We start from the raw sequence: 15,662 nt of genomic DNA, 5'->3' as shown, positions 1-15,662 counted from the left end.
CTAAGGATAAGACCAATACTATCTTCATATAGGACTCATGTTGTCTTAACCTTTTTAATCCATACTATTTTCCCACTTTTAAAATGTATGCTCAATCATTTTTTCACCTGTCAGAGCTTGTGCTCAGACCCCTATTCTCATTTAAAACCAAAATGTCTATACTGAATACATCATGCCTTTACTCTTCTTCTAGAATTTGTAAATTTGGGTTTAACATTCTACCATTGTTATTCACGTTTGAAAGGAATATTGGAACTAGATTTTTATCTGCCTCCAAAATATATGTTTCTCCAACATAGGTGTGTCCGGTCCACGGCGTCATCCTTACTTGTGGGATATTCTCCTCCCCAACAGGAAATGGCAAAGAGCCCAGCAAAGCTGGTCACATGATCCCTCCTAGGCTCCGCCTACCCCAGTCATTCTCTTTGCCGTTGTACAGGCAACATCTCCACGGAGATGGCTTAGAGTTTTTTAGTGTTTAACTGTAGTTTTTATTATTCAATCAAGAGTTTGTTATTTTGAAATAGTGCTGGTATGTACTATTTACTCAGAAACAGAAAAGAGATGAAGATTTCTGTTTGTATGAGGAAAATGATTTTAGCAACCGTCACTAAAATCCATGGCTGTTCCACACAGGACTGTTGAGAGCAATTAACTTCAGTTGGGGGAACAGTGAGCAGTCTCTTGCTGCTTGAGGTATGACACATTCTAACAAGACGATGTAATGCTGGAAGCTGTCATTTTCCCTATGGGATCCGGTAAGCCATGTTTATTAAGATCGTAAATAAGGGCTTCACAAGGACTTATTAAGACTGTAGACTTTTTCTGGGCTAAATCGATTCATTATTAACACATATTTAGCCTTGAGGAATCATTTATTCTGGGTATTTTGATATAATAATATCGGCAGGCACTGTTTTAGACACCTTATTCTTTAGGGGCTTTCCCAAATCATAGGCAGAGCCTCATTTTCGCGCCGGTGTTGCGCACTTGTTTTTGAGAGGCATGACATGCAGTCGCATGTGAGAGGAGCTCTGATACTTAGAAAAGACTTTCTGAAGGCGTCATTTGGTATCGTATTCCCCTTTGGGCTTGGTTGGGTCTCAGCAAAGCAGATACCAGGGACTGTAAAGGGGTTAAAGTTAAAAACGGCTCCGGTTCCGTTATTTTAAGGGTTAAAGCTTCCAAATTTGGTGTGCAATACTTTTAAGGCTTTAAGACACTGTGGTGAAAATTTGGTGAACAATTCCTTCATGTTTTTTCGCAATTGCAGTAATAAAGTGTGTTCAGTTTAAAATTTAAAGTGACAGTAACGGTTTTATTTTAAAACGTTTTTTGTACTTTGTTATCAAGTTTATGCCTGTTTAACATGTCTGAACTACCAGATAGACTGTGTTCTGAATGTGGGGAAGCCAGAATTCCCATTCATTTAAATAAATGTGATTTATGTGACAATGACAATGATGCCCAAGATGATTCCTCAAGTGAGGGGAGTAAGCATGGTACTGCATCATTCCCTCCTTCGTCTACACGAGTCTTGCCCACTCAGGAGGCCCCTAGTACATCTAGCGCGCCAATACTCCTTACTATGCAACAATTAACGGCTGTAATGGATAATTCTGTCAAAAACATTTTAGCCAAAATGAACACTTATCAGCGTAAGCGCGACTGCTCTGTTTTAGATACTGAAGAGCATGACGTCGCTGATAATAATGGTTCTGAAGGGCCCCTAACCCAGTCTGATGGGGCCAGGGAGGTTTTGTCTGAGGGAGAAATTACTGATTCAGGGAACATTTCTCAACAAGCTGAACCTGATGTGATTACGTTTAAATTTAAGTTGGAACATCTCCGCATTCTGCTTAAGGAGGTATTATCCACTCTGGATGATTGTGACAAGTTGGTCATCCCAGAGAAACTATGTAAAATGGACAAGTTCCTAGAGGTCCCGGGGCTCCCAGAAGCTTTTCCTATCCCCAAGCGGGTGGCGGACATTGTTAATAAAGAATGGGAAAGGCCCGGTATTCCTTTCGTCCCTCCCCCCATATTTAAAAAATTGTTTCCTATGGTCGACCCCAGAAAGGACTTATGGCAGACAGTCCCCAAGGTCGAGGGAGCGGTTTCCACTTTAAACAAACGCACCACTATACCCATAGAGGATAGTTGTGCTTTCAAAGATCCTATGGATAAAAAATTAGAAGGTTTACTTAAAAAGATGTTTGTTCAGCAGGGTTACCTTCTACAACCAATTTCATGCATTGTCCCTGTAGCTACAGCCGCATGTTTCTGGTTCGATGAGCTGATAAAGGCGGTTGATAGTGATTCTCCTCCTTATGAGGAGATTATGGACAGAATCAATGCTCTCAAATTGGCTAATTCTTTCACCCTAGACGCCACTTTGCAATTGGCTAGGTTAGCGGCTAAGAATTCTGGGTTTGCTATTGTGGCGCGCAGAGCGCTTTGGTTGAAATCTTGGTCAGCTGATGCGTCTTCCAAGAACAAGCTACTTAACATTCCTTTCAAGGGGAAAACGCTGTTTGGCCCTGACTTGAAAGAGATTATCTCTGATATCACTGGGGGTAAGGGCCACGCCCTTCCTCAGGATCGGCCTTTCAAGGCAAAAAATAAACCTAATTTTCGTCCCTTTCGTAGAAATGGACCAGCCCAAAGTGCTACGTCCTCTAAGCAAGAGGGTAATACTTCTCAAGCCAAGCCAGCTTGGAGACCAATGCAAGGCTGGAACAAGGGAAAGCAGGCCAAGAAACCTGCCACTGCTACCAAGACAGCATGAAATGTTGGCCCCCGATCCGGGACCGGATCTGGTGGGGGGCAGACTCTCTCTCTTCGCTCAGGCTTGGGCAAGAGATGTTCTGGATCCTTGGGCGCTAGAAATAGTCTCCCAAGGTTATCTTCTGGAATTCAAGGGGCTTCCCCCAAGGGGGAGGTTCCACAGGTCTCAGTTGTCTTCAGACCACATAAGAAGACAGGCATTCTTACATTGTGTAGAAGACCTGTTAAAAATGGGAGTGATTCATCCTGTTCCATTAAGAGAACAAGGGATGGGGTTCTACTCCAATCTGTTCATAGTTCCCAAAAAAGAGGGAACGTTCAGACCAATCTTAGATCTCAAGATCTTAAACAAGTTTCTCAAGGTTCCATCGTTCAAGATGGAAACCATTCGAACTATTCTTCCTTCCATCCAGGAAGGTCAATTCATGACCACAGTGGATTTAAAGGATGCGTATCTACATATTCCTATCCACAAGGAACATCATCGGTTCCTAAGGTTCGCATTCCTGGACAAGCATTACCAGTTCGTGGCGCTTCCTTTCGGATTAGCCACTGCTCCAAGGATTTTCACAAAGGTACTAGGGTCCCTTCTAGCTGTGCTAAGACCAAGGGGCATTGCTGTAGTACCTTACTTGGACGACATTCTGATTCAAGCGTCGTCCCTTCCTCAAGCAAAGGCTCACACGGACATTGTCCTGGCCTTTCTCAGATCTCACGGATGGAAAGTGAACGTGGAAAAGAGTTCTCTATCTCCGTCAACAAGGGTTCCCTTCTTGGGAACAATAATAGACTCCTTAGAAATGAGGATTTTTCTGACAGAGGCCAGAAAAACAAAACTTCTAGACTCTTGTCGGATACTTCATTCCGTTCCTCTTCCTTCCATAGCGCAGTGCATGGAAGTGATCGGTTTGATGGTAGCGGCAATGGACATAGTTCCTTTTGCGCGCATTCATCTAAGACCATTACAACTGTGCATGCTCAGTCAGTGGAATGGGGACTATACAGACTTGTCTCCGAAGATACAAGTAAATCAGAGGACCAGAGACTCACTCCGTTGGTGGCTGTCCCTGGACAACCTGTCACAAGGGATGACATTCCGCAGACCGGAGTGGGTCATCGTCACGACCGACGCCAGTCTGGTGGGCTGGGGCGCGGTCTGGGGATCCCTGAAAGCTCAGGGTCTTTGGTCTCGGGAAGAATCTCTTCTACCGATAAATATTCTGGAACTGAGAGCGATATTCAACTGTTGCGTACATCAACCATCAGGGGGGAACAAGGAGTTCCCTAGCGATGGAAGAAGTGACCAAAATCATTCTATGGGCGGAGTCTCACTCCTGCCACCTGTCTGCTATCCACATCCCAGGAGTGGAAAATTGGGAAGCGGATTTTCTGAGTCGTCAGACATTGCATCCGGGGGAGTGGGAACTCCATCCGGAAATCTTTGCCCAAGTCACTCAGCTGTGGGGCATTCCAGACATGGATCTGATGGCCTCTCGTCAGAACTTCAAAGTTCCTTGCTACGGGTCCAGATCCAGGGATCCCAAGGCGGCTCTAGTGGATGCACTAGTAGCACCTTGGACCTTCAAACTAGCTTATGTGTTCCCGCCGTTTCCTCTCATCCCCAGGCTGGTAGCCAGGATCAATCAGGAGAGGGCGTTGGTGATCTTGATAGCTCCTGCGTGGCCACGCAGGACTTGGTATGCAGATCTGGTGAATATGTCATCGGCTCCACCTTGGAAGCTACCTTTGAGACGAGACCTTCTTGTTCAGGGTCCGTTCGAACATCCGAATCTGGTTTCACTCCAGCTGACTGCTTGGAGATTGAACGCTTGATCTTATCGAAGCGAGGGTTCTCAGATTCTGTTATCGATACTCTTGTTCAGGCCAGAAAGCCTGTAACTAGAAAGATTTACCACAAAATTTGGAAAAAATATATCTGTTGGTGTGAATCTAAAGGATTCCCTTGGGACAAGGTTAAGATTCCTAAGATTCTATCCTTCCTTCAAGAAGGATTGGAAAAAGGATTATCTGCTAGTTCCCTGAAGGGACAGATTTCTGCCTTGTCTGTGTTACTTCACAAAAAGCTGGCAGCTGTGCCAGATGTTCAAGCCTTTGTTCAGGCTCTGGTTAGAATTAAGCCTGTTTACAAACCTTTGACTCCTCCTTGGAGTCTCAACTTAGTTCTTTCAGTTCTTCAGGGGGTTCCGTTTGAACCCTTACATTCCGTTGATATTAAGTTATTATCTTGGAAAGTTTTGTTTTTAGTTGCAATTTCTTCTGCTAGAAGAGTTTCAGAATTATCTGCTCTGCAGTGTTCTCCTCCTTATCTGGTGTTCCATGCAGATAAGGTGGTTTTACGTACTAAACCTGGTTTTCTTCCAAAAGTTGTTTCTAACAAAATCATTAACCAGGAGATTATCGTACCTTCTCTGTGTCCGAAACCAGTTTCAAAGAAGGAACGTTTGTTGCACAATTTGGATGTTGTTCGCGCTCTAAAATTCTATTTAGATGCTACAAAGGATTTTAGACAAACATCTTCCTTGTTTGTTGTTTATTCCGGTAAAAGGAGAGGTCAAAAAGCAACTTCTACCTCTCTCTCTTTTTGGATTAAAAGCATCATCAGATTGGCTTACGAGACTGCCGGACGGCAGCCTCCCGAAAGAATCACGGCTCATTCCACTAGGGCTGTGGCTTCCACATGGGCCTTCAAGAACGAGGCTTCTGTTGATCAGATATGTAGGGCAGCGACTTGGTCTTCACTGCACACTTTTACCAAATTTTACAAGTTTGATACTTTTGCTTCTTCTGAGGCTATTTTTGGGAGAAAGGTTTTGCAAGCCGTGGTGCCTTCCATTTAGGTGACCTGATTTGCTCCCTCCCTTCATCCGTGTCCTAAAGCTTTGGTATTGGTTCCCACAAGTAAGGATGACGCCGTGGACCGGACACACCTATGTTGGAGAAAACAGAATTTATGTTTACCTGATAAATTACTTTCTCCAACGGTGTGTCCGGTCCACGGCCCGCCCTGGTTTTTTTAATCAGGTCTGATAATTTATTTTCTTTAACTACAGTCACCACGGTACCATATGGTTTCTCCTATGCAAATATTCCTCCTTAACGTCGGTCGAATGACTGGGGTAGGCGGAGCCTAGGAGGGATCATGTGACCAGCTTTGCTGGGCTCTTTGCCATTTCCTGTTGGGGAGGAGAATATCCCACAAGTAAGGATGACGCCGTGGACCGGACACACCGTTGGAGAAAGTAATTTATCAGGTAAACATAAATTCTGTTTTTTGTGTGAGTAAGGGAGAGGAAATTGCACCCCAAGGAAGACTTGCATATGTGTATGGATGTTTGTTTCAGTTTATTCAGGAAAGTTAGATGGTAAAAGTGGAAGGTAAACTCACATATAAGGCAGGGAGAGTTCTGTAAGATTTGTAATTGGGTTCAGAGTGCTCACTGGTATCTGTATACCATAATGTATGCATAATCCATTATAATTATTTGTATTATTTTTATTTGTCTAAAAAAATTATGGACCAAGAAGGCATATCTCACGGTCATCTGCTTGGTTTTTAGTACTTATAACCCCCATAACAATGCATAAGGCTGGGCCTATTAGTGAACATAGACCATAAGATAAGCTGCAACCTTCTATGAAACAGGATTTCATATAACTTGAACAGGAATCTTGTTTCTCTCTTGCTAGTCAGGAATTTCCTCTTTCCTCACCAAACAATTCTACTCCAGTTTTGGTTTATCCTTACAGCCAAAGCTGCCAGGCTGCATCATATACAGGCATGCCTCGTTTTATTGCGCTTCGCAGATATTGCTCTTTTTACAATTTGAACGTTTGTGGCAACCCTGTGTGGAGCAAGTCTATTAGCGATTATTTTTTCGTCATATATACACATATAAACACATAAATATACATATATACACACCTATATATAGACACCACCAGCAAAAAGATTATGATTTACTGAAGGCTCAGATGGTGCTTAGCATTTTTTAGCAATAAAGTCTTTTTCTTCTTAAATGGGAAGAGTCCACAGCTGCATTCATTACTTTTGGGAATACAGAACCTGGCCACCAGGAAAAGGCAAAGACACCCCAGCCAAAAACTTAAATACCTCCCCCACTTCCCTCATCCCACAGTCATTCTTTGCCTTTCATCACAGGAGGATGGCAGAGAAGTGTCAGAAGTTTAAGATGGTCTTTTATGGAGGCTATTACTCTTTACTATGTGACTGGAGTTTTAAGTAATCCTGTCAGCCTCTCAGTGACAGCATGGATGAAAGTTAGTCCGGAGATGCTGGGAGAGTTTTCCTGCGAAACAATCCTGACTCATATTAACAGCTCCTTGGTAATCAGCGTTGACGAGTTTCACTGCTTACCTTTATTCACTCAAGTCTATGTCAGAAGCAAGGCTACTATCTGTCACACTTGAAGGGCCGTGTTCCTGTTCCACGGCGTAGATTCCGGTAATATTGTTTAATTTTATTTTGATATGTGAATGTAATGTTAACGAAATAAGGTAGGGTCCCAGTGGGACTCCTTTTATCTTAATAAGTAATCATGGGTTAATATCTCCTGAGGGGGGGTATTGAACAGGGGGGACTTAAACATGTTTGTTATATGGTTCTATCTGCTAATGTGTAGCAATACCTAGGCTCACGGCTTTTTCGGAACATAACGGCCTTATCTTAATGACGCAATCTCTCGAGATTGTGTGCCCTTTGTGTGACTGTCACGGTGCACCTCGTGATGGGTGCGGTTACATTTATTTCTCACTTCCGTATGCTGACTGTGTGTGACAGTGAGAGCCTAGCTCATGGGTTGTCTGGTTCACAGGAGGTGGTGAGTGCCCCAGCAATTGGGGGTGTAAAGAGGGTGCCAGTTGTTTTTGTCATTTTTGTAATCCCAAGATTATGGAGGATTCTGATATTTTAGACACAGAGAATGCGTCTTGTGATGAATATGAAATGGCCCGGGTAATCAATGCCCATCAGTTATGTTCCGATTGCTGTTCTAGAGTACTCTCTTCTCCCGAATCAGGGGAGCTTAGAGTGCGTTGAACCATCTGCCTCCGAGGTTTCCATGTCCCGTGAGGCGCGTGACCCAGACCCTTTCTCGGCTACGCAAGCAGGTGTCCCTATGACCTTTACTCCCTTTCTGGAGGGTGGCTTGTTTCCTTCAGAGGTTACAGCACGGTTCCGCATGGCGATTTCTATGGCGCTGTCTCATTTATATCTCCCAAGTGAAATATTTCTAAAATACTGTCCGTGTTCTGTTAACCAGGGCCCATCGGGTATGGGATCGCCTGATTCAGTTAGGCCTCCTGGGGAAGCGTTGGCCTCTGAGGCTTCAGGGACCCCAACCTCAGGGTCAGGGTCTTGCCATCCGTTATAGGCTGGCACTTCTTCGTGTACTTTCAAGGCACGTTTTGGCGATGTTAGAGTATTCCAGTCCTAGTGGGCCAAGGTATCCGAGGCCTTAGATGCTGGATGGCAAATTGGATGCAGTGTTTGGGGATGAAGCCAATCTCCTTAACATCTTCGTTTTATTTTTTCTTGATGCTTCGGTTCCAGTTCTGAGCTTGGGTGAAAGGGGCCTCGGATCGGCTGGTACCGTTGGCGTTCTCATTAACCTTGGGCATTCACCCTATGGTTGCTGCCTTTCTTTTATTTTTGATCCGGATGGATGTGTTTATTTTGTTTTTCTTAAGATCATGTCTGTTAGATTTCCGTTTTTGAAAACGTTCTTCTCTGGAACCGATACTTGCAATTTTGTGGTCACGTGGGCACTTCCACGGAAGTTGCGCACTTGTTGAATAATAGAATTATGTTTTCTAGATCATTTATCGATCCTTCGGGTCGAATTTTCTTGGACCTTGGACAGTTCTGGAGTGTCCTTATACCAGTCAGGTACTGGTCAGATGCTTTTCTGCTGTTACCTGGGTTCATGTCACCCTCATGGTGCTGATTTATTCCTGTTGGATTCTGAATGTCACTTGGCTTATGGATATGTACTTCTGGCTCGGATTCTATTTCGAAGAGGCCTAGTGTGTAGATACAATGCCTCTGAATGGAGGGTTGTGTGTGCCGATCTAAGGTTGGCTTTTTCTGGCTACTCGCCTGGGATATGGATCTGTCTTTTCAGACGTCATCATGGTTCTTTCAGGTCCCCGGGGACTCAGAACTGTGGTTCCATTTGTTTTGAGTTGAGATGTGAGTGACCTATGTGGTCTAGTGTTCCGAGTGGTGAACGATTTGCGTCTTCACTTGAGGTTCTTCCGGATGCGGACTCTTTAGCCTAATAAACATTTTCTTGCGGTGGCGGAGTCTCCTTCCTTCCCGCCTTGGGTGGGTCATCTGGTCTGGAAGTGCGGGCATGTCCTTCTTCCTTTGCTCAGAGTTGCATTACTCTAAGAGGTGGAGTGCAGGGGTTTCCCTACCTTCTGTGGGTAGCTGCGAGGCTTCCAGCTTTTACCCTGTTAAAGGGTTTTTTGGAAGATCAATCCTACAGGGATCTCTGGCTGTTGTCTCTTCCATATAATACCCTTGGTCTGACCATGGTCTTCGACGTTCGGGGGGTTATCTACGTTGTACTTGCAATGCTAGCCTTGGGGCTTAACAGTGAAGAGCCGAGGTCGGTTTCAGACGGTCGCCCTTATGGGTCAGGTAGTTGACCATTTATGCTCTGTTTGGGGCTTTGTGGAGGGTATGTCTATCTCTCTGGGATAGCAAGCAAAGTCCAGGGTTTACATTCACCTTCGGGTGTTGGTTGTTACCTTGCCAGCGTGTGTAACACGTGGTTACGCTTGTCTATGAGATTTTTTCCTCCTTGCGATCCAGGAGCACTGGGTGCCGAATCCTTAAACTGTTCAGGAGTTTTTTCAGACTCTTGGGTTTGAGGCTGTTACTAGATCGCCAAGTCTACTGACTTTAGATGGTGCGCTCCTAATCATAGGAGGCAGCTTAGGGTTCCTCAGAAGTTAGATCTTTCGATCGATTCTGTTTTTCCAGGACTCTGGCCTAGGACTATGTCTCTCCCTGGATTGGGTGTGGACAGTTCTGTCTCATTTTAGGTGTTTGTGGTCCCGCGTTCCTCTCTGAGGGGGGGGGGGGCTCTGTTTCTCATTGGAGATGCCTATCTGCCTGTGGCTTAGGTGCTAGGTCCCTACTGGCATTTGATGTTCCTTGTAGACTCCAGGTGTCTTTCAACTGGGTTGGCGATATGGCCGAGGTATCTCGCCTCTATGGTAGGGTGGTTTCCGTTGCTTTAGTCCCTTTCTCTCCTAGAGTGGGGGATGGGTTCTCCTGGTTCAGAGTTACCTTAGTATCTGTGGCGACCTGTGGGTCCTTGTTTTCTTGCATGTTAAGGTTTTTTTTTCCCTTCTTGCGTTTTCAGAATCCTGGAGAAGGAGATGTGGAGTAGTAACTGGTTCCACCGTTCCTGCAGCAGGAGGCTGGGGTTTTGAACCCTGATTGGCTCCTGCTAGATGTTGGATTCTGATATTTAGATGCTGTGGGTTTGAGAACCCTTTTACATTGAGAAGTGTTCCTCTTTAGGGAAGACAGCAGTGTGTAGGGGGTCTCGTACCTGAGCACAAAGTCTGTCATGAATCACGGTAGCATGCCGTTTGTAGTAGCAGTCAGAGTTCTACTCGGGGGCTTTGCTCCTCGTAGATACATCCTTTTCTTCCAGAGGTCTGTGACTCTTGTATTTGGTCTTTGACTAGCCTTTGGGCTGGGACCATTACCCTGGAGGGAAGGTCGGGGATCAGTTAATCTATGCAGTGATGACCGTTTTCTTCGGTGGGAGGACTTTTGCTGTCCTCCTCTTTTCTACTGGCGTCTGGTGCTGGGAGAGGACGCTCCTTGGAGCCCAGTATTCAGAAGGTTTGCAGTTTGAGACCAGCTACAACTATTTCCACCTTGAATGTGTGCTAGCAGGCTTTAAAAAGCTTTTCTGTGGTTTGGGTTCCACAATGGCTTCCTACCTGGAAGCTAGTCATTGAGAGTTCCTGTTCAGACGGTTTGGTGTTCTCTTCGAGAGCTCTTGGTTATCTGCTGGGATAGTTATCCTATTTCTGCTGTCTATGCTTGCCTAGCCTGCTAATTTCGATCTGATACGAGGTAACAGGGAACTTATGCCTTATGTATGGTACTGTGTCAGGGATATAAGGGTGTCCCTCGAGTCCTCTTTGGGACATGTTTCCCTGAGTATTGATTTCTTTTTATCAGGTCCTTGTGTTTCTAGAGAGTTCGTTTCCCTGGGCGCTACTATCGTAAGACAAGCGTGGGTTCTATGTTTGTTGAGCCGTGTGGAATGATCCTTTGGATTCTCATGGGAATCTGTTCTCCCTTTTGGGGGCAGGTAGTGGTCCTTGTCTTTCGGTCGGGTACTCTGCTTGTGAGTCGAGAGCCGTGTGAATGACTCCTCGGAGGCTGTTTGTGCTCAACGGATTCTGGGACTGAGGGGTCTCTAGCTCAACTTTGCTGGTGTAACTAATGTGCAGTTACCTGGGCTTCGGGTTTCTTCCAGTTTAAGAAGAAAAACATAAATTATGTTTACCTGATCATTTTCTTCTGACGGGAAGAGTCCACGGCTCTCGCCCATGTTTTGTCTATGAGGCGGCAGTAATTTTTTGTTCTTCTCGCAACTTTTTTTCAGCCTGATATTTCTCCTACTGTTCCTTGTTCCCTTAGCAGAATTACAGGGGGATGAGGGAAGTGGGGGAGGTATTTAAGCCTTTGAATGGGGTGTCTTTGCCTTCTCCTGGTGACCAGGTTCTGTATTCCCAAAAGTAATGAATGCAGCTGTGGACTCTTCCCGTCAGAAGAAAAGAATTATCAGGCAGGCATAATTTATATTTATATATATATATATATATATATATATATATATATATATATATATATATATATATATGTTATATATATATATATATATTAATGAAGGTATGTACATTGTTTTTTAGACATAATGCTATTGCACTTAATAGACTACAGTATAGTGTAAACATAACTTTTATATGCACTGGGAAGCAAAACAACTCACTTTATTGCTATATTCACTTTATTGCGGTAGTCTGGAACCAAACCTGCAATATCTCTGAGGAATTCCTATATAATACATATAATAGTGCTCACTGCCTCATCTCCTTCCAGTTTAAACCTTCTTTTGTGTTTTCTCTCTCTCTTTTTTACAGAACAAGAGGAGAACTTTGAATTTATTATTGTCTCCCTCACTGGTCAGAGTTGGCACTTTGAAGCCACAAGCTATGAAGAGAGGGATGCCTGGGTACAGGCTATAGAGAGCCAAATATTGGCAAGTTTGCAGTCTTGTGAGAGCAGCAAAAACAAGGTGAGATTCACAATTTTCTCCCTCTCATACTCCGATATCACTCACGCTCACATCCAGCAATTCACTATATATATACTGTTACCTGCCGCTCTCCTTTATTATCTTTCTCTTATACCTTACTGTGTTCATCCACTAACTTTTTTTGTTCTTTGGCTCACAGCTCTATTACTAACTTATACTGCCTCACTTGCACTCACTTTTCTTGACATGTCCTTTAATCGTTCTATGTTATATGGAAAATACCTTCTTTTTCTTTTTTGTCTCAGTCTCGACTCACAAGCCAAAATGAGGCTCTTGCTCTTCAGTCAATTCGAAACCTGCCAGGAAACTCCCACTGTGTGGACTGTGATGCACAGAGTGAGTATAATTTCTTGAAAATGTCTCTTTGTGCATATTCCAGATGCATTATAATTTTTACTTTACGTTTAATAGAAATTATACATTCCTTGTAGTCCAGATGGAGCATACTTTCCAAAAAATGTATCATATTATTTTCCTGTTAAGTCAGGGCACATACTTCTCACCTCATGCTTATTTACAGGTGAACCTAAACTTTTTTTGGTCTGCTTTTTTTTTTTTAAATCATCTTACACTGTAAAGTGTTTTCTTTCATCATATGGTGAGAGTCCACTAGACATCATGTGTGGGAATTACCCTCCTTACCACTAGGATGACGAAAAAAATACCTGAACATGCCAGATATTTGAACCCCTCCCGCTTCCCCCTAAGACTTATTCATTTATTTTGCCTCCTTGAGGGAGTGAGGTGAAAGATTGAAGTGTAGATCTATTCATTGAGAAGGGCTTTCTGAGGCTCATTTCCTCCTCACAGGGTCCTGTTGGACAGAGTGTTATACCAGGAGTTTCCAGCCAAGCAGTGAAAGATCTTGTCTCAGTGGGAAATGCCACAGGCCTCTGAGGTCAAGTGTGGATTTATCTGCCAATCCCCTGTTCTACAATGTGCTGCTCCTTGTGGATCCACATCCCTCACCAGGTGAAATGGGGATTTATAAGCCAATCCCAAGGGTTGTAGAATGCGGTTAATTGTGATAGATTTTTTGCATCGTGCTTGCACTTACCAGAATGGGCTTGTCTACTGGAAGCATGTTGCTGCATCCGAGGTAAGAACAGTGCACGAACGTGCTGGTAGGTAAGTATTTTGCACCTTTATTGCGCACTGGCTACTAGTATAAATATCTACACATGACTCACATGCATATATTTATACACCATATATTATATGAGGTTACTGTCTCTAAATTTAGTGTGGTTGGCTTTTGTACTCACAGGAGTTAAACTCTACCAGCTTGAGTTTGCTATGTTGAGATTCTCAGGTGTGTGTCCCTGCTCAGCTATGTACCTTATGTGCTGAGTCCATTTCTAACTCTAAACAGGGTTTTACTACTGTGCCTTCTTTTCAGAATGTTTAAGGTTTTCTGCCTCTCTTAGAAATGTAAGTATATTCATTCTGCTATTAATAAAGTGTTAGCTGTTATGCCTCCAGCTGTTGAGCACAAACGCATGCAAGGATTGGAAGGTGGTCCTTCTTTGGACTTAAGCTCATCGGTGACTTGCCTTAGGAGTGAACCCTCTAAGTTACCCGTTGATAAGGGTGTTTATGACTCTGAAGATTCTTCCTCTGAAGATGGACTTTGAGTCTCAGGACTCTGCTGCTGAGGCAGAAGATTTATCCTTTAATATTAGGCTTGAGTATATTTATGCTTTGTTACAGTTAACTTTTAATTGTTTTAGAAGTAGAGGATTTTCCTGCTACAGTTTGTCAACCAGTTAAGAGGATTGATAAATACTTTAAGGCAGCTGCTATCAGTGTAGCTACTAATATTTGGTGTGGCAAACTTTCAGATTTTTTTTTGGGGGGGGGGGCTAATCTGAATAAACAGGGGTCTTGTCAAATTACCAAGATTTGCTTTTCTAAACAAGCATTATCAGTTTGTGGCCTTTCCATTCAATCTGGCTACAGCACCCAGAGTGTTTATGAAGAGGCTTGGAGCTTTGTTGTCTCCGTTGGTTCTTAAGTGCTTTAAAGTCATGGTTGGAAAATAAATCTTGCAAAGAGCGCAACTCTCTTTGTGTCTTTTCTGGGGTTCATAATCGTTTTAGTGACTATGCGTCTGTCTCTGAAAGATCATTGCAGAATAAAATTGCAACAGGCCTGCGCTCATCTTCAGCTCAATCCTTTTCCTTCTGTTGGGCTATGCATGGAAGCTGTGGGTCTCACGGTGGATGCCTTGGATGCAGTTCCATTAGCCAGACTTCTTCTTTGGACCCTCCAATTACAAATGCTGTGTCTGTGTAATGGTAACCACAAGGATATGTATCAGAAATTCCTGTTAGATTACAGGACAATACGGTCTCTTACGTAGTGCAAGACTCATCATTCTTTGATTTAGGGGGCCTCTTATATTGTGAGTAGTGATTTCCACAGATGCCAAGCTGTTAGGTTGGGGTATTGTCTGGTAGTCTTGGAGAGCACAGGGAGTGTGGTCTCCTCAGGAGGCGAGGTTACTCATAAACATTCTGAAACTCCAAGCAATCTTCAGGGCTCTCCATAGTTGGCCTGTCCTCAGGCAGGAACCTTTCCTTCATTCCAGTCAGACAATGTCACAGCATTGGCTAATATCATCAGGAAGAAGCTTGCAGTTCCTTAGCAATCAGGAAAGAGTCCTGCTTCATCATTTGGGCAGATTGTTGTTAGTTGAGACGTTCAAGTAAGACAGTGATAGATCTTAAGGCCTCTTACTTCAAAAACTGCCACATTATTGGCCCAGGTCTCAGAACCCTTATAGATGCCCTAGTGGTTCCCTGGTCATTAAACCTGATTTACATCTTTTATACATTTGTGTTGCTATCCAGAGTGATAGCCAGACTCAAGCAGGAAACACCTTCAGAAATTCTGATTGCTTTGGATTGGCCTTGCAGGATTTCATTTGCAGACCTAGCTCAAATGTGCTTGTACCCAACTTACAGTTTTCCTCTTAGAAGGGATCTTCTTTCTCAATGTCTTTTCTTTTATCAAGATCTCAAAACTCTGAATCTGGTAATTGAACGCTTAGTACTGTCTCAAAGAGATTTTTCTGAAACTTCATTCAGTAGAAAACTCTCAGCAGACCTATTTATCTTAAGGTTTGGAAAACCTTTTTCGCTTGTTTTTTTCACAAAGGCTACAGCTGAAAAGTCAGTTGGTTCTCTTAAGGGTCAGATTTTGACTCTTTCTGTCTTGTTCCATAAGAGAAAAGTTAAAATTCCAGATTTTCAGACCTTTGTTCTGGTTCGAATCAGTCAGTTTCTCCTCCTTGAAATCATGATCTTAATCTTTGAGGGTTCTTCAAACTCCTCCATTTGAGTCTTATGCATGGTTTAGAGCTTCAGCTTTTATCTTGAAAGGTTCTTTTTCTTCTGACTATTTCTTCTTCTAGAGGGGTTTCTGAGTTTTCATCTTTGTCCTGCAAACCTTCGTTTATTACTTCTTATCAGTATAAGTCTG

General features: G+C 43.5%; 1 protein-coding gene across 1 annotated transcript in view; it reads left to right on the top strand.

Moving 5' to 3' along the window:
• Window positions 1–15,662, top strand: part of LOC128659928 (arf-GAP with GTPase, ANK repeat and PH domain-containing protein 1) — a 254,122-nt gene that overhangs the window by 173,912 nt on the left and 64,548 nt on the right. The window contains exons 9-10 of the mRNA XM_053713516.1: window positions 12,004–12,158; window positions 12,425–12,515. Of these exons, the coding sequence (XP_053569491.1) occupies window positions 12,004–12,158; window positions 12,425–12,515 (246 nt within the window). The remainder of the gene's footprint in view (window positions 1–12,003; window positions 12,159–12,424; window positions 12,516–15,662) is intronic.

Source organism: Bombina bombina, chromosome 1 (genome assembly GCF_027579735.1).
Source record: "Bombina bombina isolate aBomBom1 chromosome 1, aBomBom1.pri, whole genome shotgun sequence".
Taxonomy (NCBI): Eukaryota; Metazoa; Chordata; class Amphibia; order Anura; family Bombinatoridae; genus Bombina; species Bombina bombina.
The sequence above is the reverse complement of the archived record's forward strand: the minus strand, read 5'-3'. Positions and strand labels throughout refer to the sequence as shown.